The sequence below is a fragment of the Podarcis filfolensis genome (genome assembly GCF_964270895.1).
Source record: "Podarcis filfolensis genome assembly, chromosome: 16".
Lineage (NCBI taxonomy): Eukaryota > Metazoa > Chordata > Lepidosauria > Squamata > Lacertidae > Podarcis > Podarcis filfolensis.
This window is the reverse complement of record NC_139620.1, coordinates 4,246,414-4,255,614: the sequence shown is the minus strand read 5'-3', so window position 1 is coordinate 4,255,614 and position 9,201 is coordinate 4,246,414. Positions and strand designations below refer to the sequence as shown.

Below are 9,201 nucleotides of genomic sequence, written 5' to 3'. Positions count from 1 at the left end.
TGTATTTTATTCTGTGAACTGCCCCGAGATCTTTTGAGGAAGGGCGGTATATAAATTTAATAAACAAACAACACACGAAAACATCAAACAAAACAATTCAGAATAAAACAAATTCAAGCTTCAAGGAAATATTTCTGATCTTTCTCGGCTGACCAACAAAGAGGGAGGGTGCTGGGAGCTGTACTACAATAAAATCTGGAGGACAGCTGGTTAGCCACCCACCCCTGCTTTAGGGAATGGGTGAGGTGAGGAGGAGAGAGCAGTCTGCTTCATAAGGGCTTTGCAATTATGGAGCACACGTCCCCGGGCACAGAAAGATGTATGACACTATCCAGAAGAGAATGCAGCATTCCAGAGTCTCTGCTTCTTTCAACATGAAAACAACATTGATGGTAGCCCTACCAGAGGACAGGTATCCTGGCTGCCAGTTAGCCACCCCTGGCCTAAGGTAGTCCTGGGTGGAACACACCAGCGGCAGCGGCAGCAGTGCAGGGTGGGTGGGATGGAGAGCAGGTACCATCAAATATTAAACAGGCAGATCAGCCCGAAATTAAGCGAACACAACACTGGAGCTGATGTTGTATTTTTACCTGACTTGATATTGTATTTATTATAGTCTCCAATTTGCATCGTAGGTTCTTTGATGACTAAAATGATCATTTGTTGCCCACAGGAGTAGGTTAATAGCTTTCTAACACATGCTAATGAATAATACAAAATACCCAATGCTGTAAGATGTTGACTACCCCTTTCTTCCTCAAGATGGATTTTGGGGGTAGGAAAGTGGAGAAAGGGCTTTCTCAAGGGTCAGGCTCAAAATTATAGTTTCTGCCCACCTTTCCCAGTGTTTTCACAATACACATGTGGAATAAGGCAGCTGTGTGGCATGCACCGAAATCCCACATGAATGCAGAAAGCCTGTGGCATATAAACACAGAATTCAGCTTCCTAAGAATCTGTTGGGCTTTTTAAAGCACGTTCCTAGACCTCATCGTTACAAAGATGTGCTTCAGCACATGCAGGAACACTGCCCGGCTGAAAATCAGCAATATGGGTGGCTGAGTAGGCTTTCTATAGCCCATGTTTAGAATTTTTTTTTTCTTTTTGAATGATGCAATGTAGGAGATAAATGTATGTATATCTCTCATGCGCAACCTTAGTTTGCATAAATTATACAGGTCACAGAACATAGCTTTTCTCTGTGCAGATAGCCAATGGGTTTTAGGGTGGAAAACACGCTGCGCTTTGCACACACCTGCCTCACAGCTCCTAACTCGACTCAACGTGACTTCGCCAGGCCTTGCCCTGCATTCTCACAGCCACCACCCATAAGACCTGCATAACTTTTACCCTACCACTCAGTAGCCGCCAATTATACTGGCCAGGCCCGCCCACCCTGGTCACGGGCAGCCAATGAACGCAGCTGCTTTCAGCTTGCTGCCAGCACTCTCTCCTTGGAAGGCGGCCTGAGACAGGTTCCGGTATATGCGCCCAGAGGTTCAATCACACTCTTGAACACTCTTCCCTCCCCGCACATCCTGTGCTCCCAAGAAAAAGGGTGAATCATCAGCCTGCTGGCTTGCCAAGCATGCTCCGTCATGCAGAGACGCGTGTCGAGATTTCGGCAAGCAGGAGGCTGGCATGAACGGCAAGGAGACAATCTGCCGAGGGTTCAGGAGAAGGGCGCTCCTAAGAGTCCAGCTTGCTCCCTGCTGCCTGGAAGCAGCCCGGCAGCTTGAATGAGCCAAGGATGCTGAGGGGGAACTTCCCCAGGTGACCTCTCAGAGCTCGCCGTTCATCCCTGAGAATCAAACTCCAAATAGCTGCCTGCTTCTGGAATACGCACAGTTGTTTCGGCTCTAGGAGACATGGAGAGCATAAGGAAGAAGAAGAAGAAGAAGAAGAAGTAGAAGAGGAGGAGGAGGAGGAGTTTGGATTTGATATCCTGCCTTTCGCTCCCTTTAAGGAGTCTCAAAGCGGCTAACATTCTCCTTTCCCTTCCTGCCCCACAACAAACACTCTGTGAGGTGAGTGGGGCTGAGAGACTTCAGAGAAGTGTGACTGGCCCAAGGTCACCCAGCAGCTGCATGTGGAGGAGCGGAGACGCGAACCCCGTTCCCCAGATTACGAGACTACCGCTCTTAACCACTACATCACACTGGCTCTGCTGGATGAGACTGAAGGCCCATCTAGTCCTGTATCCCATGTCCGAACATGGCCAATCATAAGCCTTCAAAAAGACCTCAGGAAGGGCACAGAGGGCAAAAAAACCCCTTTCACCTCCCCCAGGCTCCTGGTCTTTCAGTGGCCTGTGAACATAGGCGGGCTAGTGGGAGTCATAGTCTGCAACTGCTGGATGACATTAGTTTAGGGTGTACAGAGAGTTGGAAAAAAATATTAGGGAACTTTCAAGCAAAAAATAAAAAGGCACCCCCTAGTGGACAAGGGAAATGGCAACAGCATTTTTTACAAAGCCTTAAACTCACAGAAACATAAGAGTAGGAAGGATTAAAATTTATTTACATGACAAATTATTAGTCATGTTGTCAACTTGGACTACTCCATTCTCATACAGTGCAGTAATATCCTCTTTGCTTAACAAGAATCATACAATAAACAGGTCCAGTAAAGAAGGATTTATGAGGAGAGAGTGATTATTCGTGAAGGAGGCATCCTAAGAAAAAGACTTGTTTCCAAAAAACCCAGCTACTCTGCGGGAGGCTACTCAGTTCATTTCAGGAGAACTTAAACCATGGAAAATAACAATGAGAGGCCCAGGAATGTATACAAAAGGCAGTGGGGTGAAAAAGCCTTTTTTTAAAAAAACAATTATTCACAAAGCAGAATGGAAAGGCAGTCCAATCAACCAACCCTTTTTCCTATGGCACCCTTGCCGTAACTAAGGATTGTTGAGGTTTGGAGAAGGGCCTCTATGGAGCCTTCTGCCCAAGGTTTGAAAAATGTCATTTTTACTGGGGATTGGGGGGGGGGGAGGAGGAGAACAGACTTCCCTTTTCCATCAGGCATTTAAGCTGATCTAGGTACTGTGGCTGTGGTTTTTTTAAATTAATGTCCGGTTTCACGATCCCCACCCCGGTCCAAACTTGTTGACCGTTTTGGTGCATTTGGAAGAGTGGCATACAAATGTTTAATGATAAATATAAAGGCTTTCATCCCACTAGACGTGCTTAACAGCTCAGGGAACCTGTCCTGCTGGCCCTCCACATGGAAGAAGACAGAAGTGGAAGTCAGGTTCCCCCCCCCCTTTCAAACCCAGAGCTCAGCCTTCCCTTCCCATTCACGTCTTCCCCAAAAAGGAAAGATCTTGTGCTTCTGGCCTCACCCACCATATGTGGGCAAGGCCTGGAGCACACAAATATTAACTGAAATAGTTTAAGTAGAATTTAACCTACTATGAAGATTACCAAACATTCAAAGGAGAGAAATAATAATCATGGGGGACTTCAACTTCCTCGATATCTGTTGGGACTCAAACTCTGCCAGAGTGCAAGGTCTGACAAATTCCTCCAATTTCATCTCCCAGAAAGTGGAAGAACCAACAAGGGGACCATCTATCTTGGACCTGGCCCTCACCAATAGGGAGGAAGTGATTAATGAAGTGGAAGTGATGGGAAACCTGGAAGGAAGTGATCATGTTCTCCTCGGTTTCAGGATACAGAGGCAAGGGAAAACCAAGTGTAGTCGGACACGCACTCTGGACTTTAAGGAGGCCAATTTCAAAAAGCCGAAGAAGTTACTGGGTGTGATCCCGTGGTCAGAAATACTCAATGAAAAGGGAGTCCAAGAAGGATGGGAGCTTCTAAAACAAGTAATATTGAAGGTCGAAATACAAACAATACCAACAAGAAAGAAAAATGGGAGGCATCTAAGGAAACCGGTGTGGCTGTATAAGGAGCTCACAGATGAGCTGACAGTTAAGAAGGGCATGTACAAGAAATGGAAGAAAGGGGAAATTGCAAAGGAGGAGTATACACAAGTAGCCAAAAGTTGCAGGGGGGAAAGTCAGGCTGGCTAAAGCTCAGAATGAGCTCAGGCTTGCAAGAGAGGTTAAAAAGAATAAAAAAGGTTTCTTCGGCTATGTCCGAAATAAGAGAAAGAACAAGCAAGTGGATAACAGAGCAAAAGTGGTAGGTCCTCTGCATAGGGAACACAAAGAAATACTATTAGGTGAGAAATACTCAACACCTACTTTGCCTCTGCCTTCACCCAAAAGGAAAGCGATGCCCAACCTGGTGATAACAGAGCAAATTGTGTAAGGAGGGAGCTGCAGCCCAAGATAGGAAAAGAGGTAGTAAGGGAACACCTAGCTACTTTAAATGAATTCAAATCTTCAAGGCCTGATAAGCTGCATCCAAGGGTACTAAAGGAGCTCGTGGATGTAATTTCAGAAACTTTGTCTATTATCTTTGAGAATTCTTGGAGAACAGGTGAGGTCCCGACAGACTGGAGGCAGGTAAATGTTGTCCCCGTCTTCAAAAGGGGGGGAGGAGGAAGACCCAGATAACTACCGACCAGTGAGCTTGACACTGATACCAGGGAAGGTCCTCGAACAGATAATTCAACAGTCTGTCTGTGAGCATTTAGAAAAGGATGCTGTGATTACTAAGACCCAGCATGGGTTTCTCAAAATAAGTCATGCCAGACCAATCTGATTTCTATTTTTGATGAAATTACAAACTTAGTGGAACGGGGAAATGCTGTGGGCATAGTGTATCTTGATTTCATTAAAGCTTTTGACAAAGTCTCCCATGATATTCTCATGAGGAAGCTGATAAAATGTGGGCTGAACTAAGTACAGTTGTACCCTGGATGCCGAATGCCTTGGGACCCGTATGTTTCGGCTCCCGAAAGATCAAAAACTGGGAGCGAGTGTTCTGGTTTTTGGAAACCAAATGTCTGGTGCGGCTTCCGACTGAGTGCAGGAAGCTCCTACAGCCAATCAGAAGCAGTGCCTTGGTTCTTGAACGGTTTTAAATTTGAGATCCAAGGTACGACTGTAACTGTTAAGGGGATTTGTAGCTGGTTGACTGACCGAGTACTCATTAATGGTTCCTTGTCATCTTTGAAAGAAGTGGCAAGTGGGGTGCCGCAGGGTCCTGTCCTGGGCCTGTTGTTGTTTAACATCTTTATAAATGACTTGGATGAAGGAATTGAGGGGTGCTCATCAAATTTCCAGATGACACCAGACTGGGAGGAACAGCTAATGCTGCAGAAGACAGAATCAAAATTCAAAATGACCTTAACTGGACCCAAACAAGCAAAATTAATTTCAACAGGGACAATTGTTAAGGTTCTGCACTTAGTCAGGAAAAACCAGATGCACAAATATAGGATGGGGGACACCTGGCTTACTAGCAGCACATGTGAAAAGGATCTAGAGGTCTTGGTGGACTACAAGCTTAACATGAGTCAACAGTGTGATGCAGCAGCAAAAAAGGCTAATGCTATTCTAGGCTGCATCAACAGAAGTCTAGTGTCCAGACCAAGGGAAGTAATAGTACCACTCTATTCTGCCTTTGTCAGATCACACCTGGAATACTGTGTCCAGTTCTGAGCACTACAATTTAAGGATGATATTTACAACCTGGAACTCGTGCAAAGGATGGCAACCAAAATGACCAAAAGTCTGGAAACCAAGCCTTATGAGGAACAGTTGAGGTAGTTGTGTATGTTTAGCCTGGGAAAGAGGAGACTGAGAGGAGGTATGAGAGCCATCTTCAAATATCTTAAAGCCTGTCCCATGGAAGATGGAGCCAGCTTGTTTTCTCCTGCTCTGGAAGGTAGGATCAGAACCAATGGCGTCAAAGGAGATTCTGACTAAACATCAGGAAGAACTTTCTGACAGTAAGAGCTGCTCAGCAGTGGAACAGACTCCCCTGCCTTGGAGGTTTTAGCTGTCATGGATGCTTTAGCTGAGATTCCTGCATTGCAAGGGGCTGAACTAGATGTCCCTTCCAACTCCTATGCTTCTTGCTCTTGTCAGTTATTCAGCTTTCAAGCCACAGTGGCTCTCCTGCAGCCAAGGTTTCACACATTCCCCCTTTCCTAGGTAGTGAAAAAAGAAAACTGTGGTGACCAGAATGAAACACCTTCCTCAAGGCAGGTGGGGAGTCTTGACCCCAACGTCATACTCCATCTCTGAAATTCAGTGCAAGGACAGCAACCTCTTTGCTCTTTTCTCTAGCACTAAAACTGGAGGCAAGAGGCGACTCCTGCCACAGCCTCATTCCAAGCACCTTTGGAAACACAGCACAACCGCAGGGTCGACACGTGGCCACCTTCTGGCTCCCAGGCTGAAAAGCGAGAGCCGCTTATGCTTGCCAGAGGCTGGGAGGACACTAGCCGTGGCAAGGAGAGTTGTGTAATAATCCAGCAAGCTTGATGGAAATGAAAAGCATGGGCATCAGCCGATACCAGCAGGCTTAGAGCTCCAGTGCTTAAAAGCATGGAGGAGTGTTGCTCAAGCAGAGGAGGAGGGTGGCTGCTTCAAACAAACATGCAGTGAGGTTGCGAAAGCTATTTGGAGAAGATGTGTCACCAGCACTGGCATCCTTGATCTTGCACTTCACACCAAGTCTGTGCATCAAGGAGCTGCAGAATTGCCGCTTTGTTACAGGACGGAGGCAGAAGAGAACAAACCACCTTCTCTTACCCACACATTTAAAAAAAATGCACTGTATTTTGAACAGGGGTGGGGGACCCCCGACCTAGGGGCCAAATGCAACCCACCAGGCCTCTCCTGAGGCCACGCCTCCTCCCTAGCCACACCTCCTCTCTTCAGGCCACACCCTCTCACCAACCCTGCTTCCTACCTGGCTGGAACATGCCCGTGACTTGACTGGATGGAAGGCAGAGAAGGGCCTGCGAGGGTGTGGAGGAATTTGCTCTGCCCACTCTTGCCTCTGGCCCTCCCCACCTGGGGCATTTGGCCCAAAGGCTGACAAATATGTCGCCCTCCCCTCCAAATATAGAATGAATGCCACAAATGTTCAGACATCAAAAGAGGACTCTTGAGGCAGACATTAAATACTGCATAGGTACGACGAGTGGGTGAAAACCATTGACCTAAATCAAAGACGGGGTCCCTGCGGCCAATGGCCAGACAGGATCTGGAAGAGGTCATTGACTCTGGGCTCTCTGTACACCTTCCAGAACATCATCTGGAAGGACTACTGGTTTCCCAACCCTGGTGTGAACAAAACGTGAGTTAAAATGAGAACTTCTCCACCACGACTGGTACAAAAGGAATGACTCATGGTTCTGGGAGAGAATGTTTTACCACCAGATGGCCACAGGTTTAATCTCTAAGAAACCCCAGGGAGCAGTGGAAGACTTATTTAAGAGACTTGAGAGATCCTCTGCAAGCTGTTGTTGGATCACAGATGGGGGAGAGCATGCAGTCCTTCAAATGCTGTGGGATTCCAACTCCCAGCAACCAGCATGACCAGTAGTCACAGAGGGTGATGGGGAGTTGTAGTCCAGCAACATCTGCAGGGCCCCACAAGTGCTCCCAATGCTTGGGATAGATAATACTGGGAAAGATACAATAATGCAGACAAAGGTAAGACCCATGACAGATTCTAGGCGACCAATACCTGGAAGTCTCATGTAAAATGGACAGGTTAGTATCAGAATGCCTTTCAGGGAATAAACTTCTGTGCTCTGAGCACTTAAATATTATTGCCACAAAGAGTTCCAGTGCAGAGCTCTAGGACCACCTGCTCTAACCTGAGGATAAGTTAAGGGCTTTTAAAAACTGGGGAGTGGAAGGAGGTCAGTTCAATTAGAGCGCAGTTCTCGCATAAGGCAATAACACCATCAATCCAGTAACCTCAGGCAAACGGGGGAACTTTGGCCCTTCAGATGTCAGTGAACTACAATTCCCATTGCCCTTGATCACTCAGCTATGCCTGCAAGGGCTAATGGGAGAAAGAGTCCAGCAATGTCCAGCAGGCCAAAGGTTCACCACTCCTAAGGAAAGGCTCGGTTCCACACCACACATGCACACATGAAACTTAAGAAAGCCAAGTCTGTTTAGCGGCTAGTAATCAGAGAGGAGGGGAGAAGCCCATGCTCGTGCCTCGGTTTACCCATACATCTTCGGGAAGGCATCAGTGAACAGCAAAGGAAGCTGAAAGCTATACAGAGAAAGAGGAGGAAGAGAGAGAGAAAGCAGTGAAATTATTTTTAGGAGAGGGGAAAAAACTGAAGCTCGAGTGCGTCTGGGTCGATGTTTCAACATCGTGACAGGGGAAGAATAAATTAAGAGGACAAAAATATATAAGAGCAAAAAATAAAAAGGAGGAGGGGACAGAGAAGAGAATCCATCACACCATTTAAACAGATTAATCTCACTGTTCAGCCTACATCCGGAAAGGAAGATGCCACTCTGCATCCCGAATTTCTACTCCAACACCTCTATCCAATCTCTAATTGCATGAAACCGTTCCCACTGTACCTCCCTCAAGCCTCAGCTCCACAGCTGAGTGGTTCAGCACCTTCAGACAGACAGACAGACAGACAGACAGACACACACACACACACACACACACACCCCTCCAGTCTCGACATCTTCCCTTCTAAGCACTCTCTGAAAAATCAATTTTCTTTAGAATAAATATATTTACAATTCATTTTAATCTGAACGTGCTGGCAGGGGACTCTGTAGACCCTTAAAAAAAAAGCTGATCTGTTTTGTGTTACTTTTGTTATCTCGAGAATTGTACTGTTTCATTGTTTTAAGCTGTTTTTGTTAAGCAGGCTTGCACAGCATGATCCTAAAGAGGAAGGATATAAAATAAATGATAAATAAATCTCCAGCCCCCTTATGACCTGAATCACAGCTGTCAAGAGAAAAACAAAATGCCTGGGGAAGCGCCATAGCTCAGTGGGAGAGCATCCATTGTGCATGTAGGTTCCAGGTTCAATCCTTAGGTATGGGTAAGAAAGGCACCCTGCCTGAATTCCCTGGAGAGCTGCTGCCAGTCAGTGTAGACAGTAATGAGCTAAGTAGACCAAAGGTCTGCCTCAGTATAAGGTAGCTTCCTATGTCTCTCTCAAAATTGGGGGGTGGGGAATGGGACAAAATCCTTCAGTCCAAAATTGGGGAAAATCTACGGCTCTCCAGTTGTTGTCAAACTCCCAACTCCCATCATTCTCCCAGACCACTAGCCATGCTGG

General features: G+C 46.4%; 1 protein-coding gene across 24 annotated transcripts in view; it reads right to left on the bottom strand.

Moving 5' to 3' along the window:
- Positions 1 to 9,201, bottom strand: part of PIP5K1A (phosphatidylinositol-4-phosphate 5-kinase type 1 alpha) — a 54,837-nt gene that overhangs the window by 40,135 nt on the left and 5,501 nt on the right. For 9 of the 24 annotated variants that reach the window (XR_014542648.1, XM_083591148.1, XM_083591167.1 and 6 more), the window contains exon 2: positions 8,112 to 8,159. The exons of 12 other annotated variants lie outside the window; for them this stretch is intronic. Coding sequence is in view for 11 of the 12 variants with exons in the window: in XM_083591148.1 (XP_083447274.1) it covers positions 8,112 to 8,159 (48 nt within the window). In the remaining variant the exon portion in view is untranslated. The remainder of the gene's footprint in view (positions 1 to 8,111; positions 8,160 to 9,201) is intronic. 3 more of the 24 variants (XM_083591150.1, XM_083591168.1, XM_083591149.1) reach the window with 1 other exon arrangement.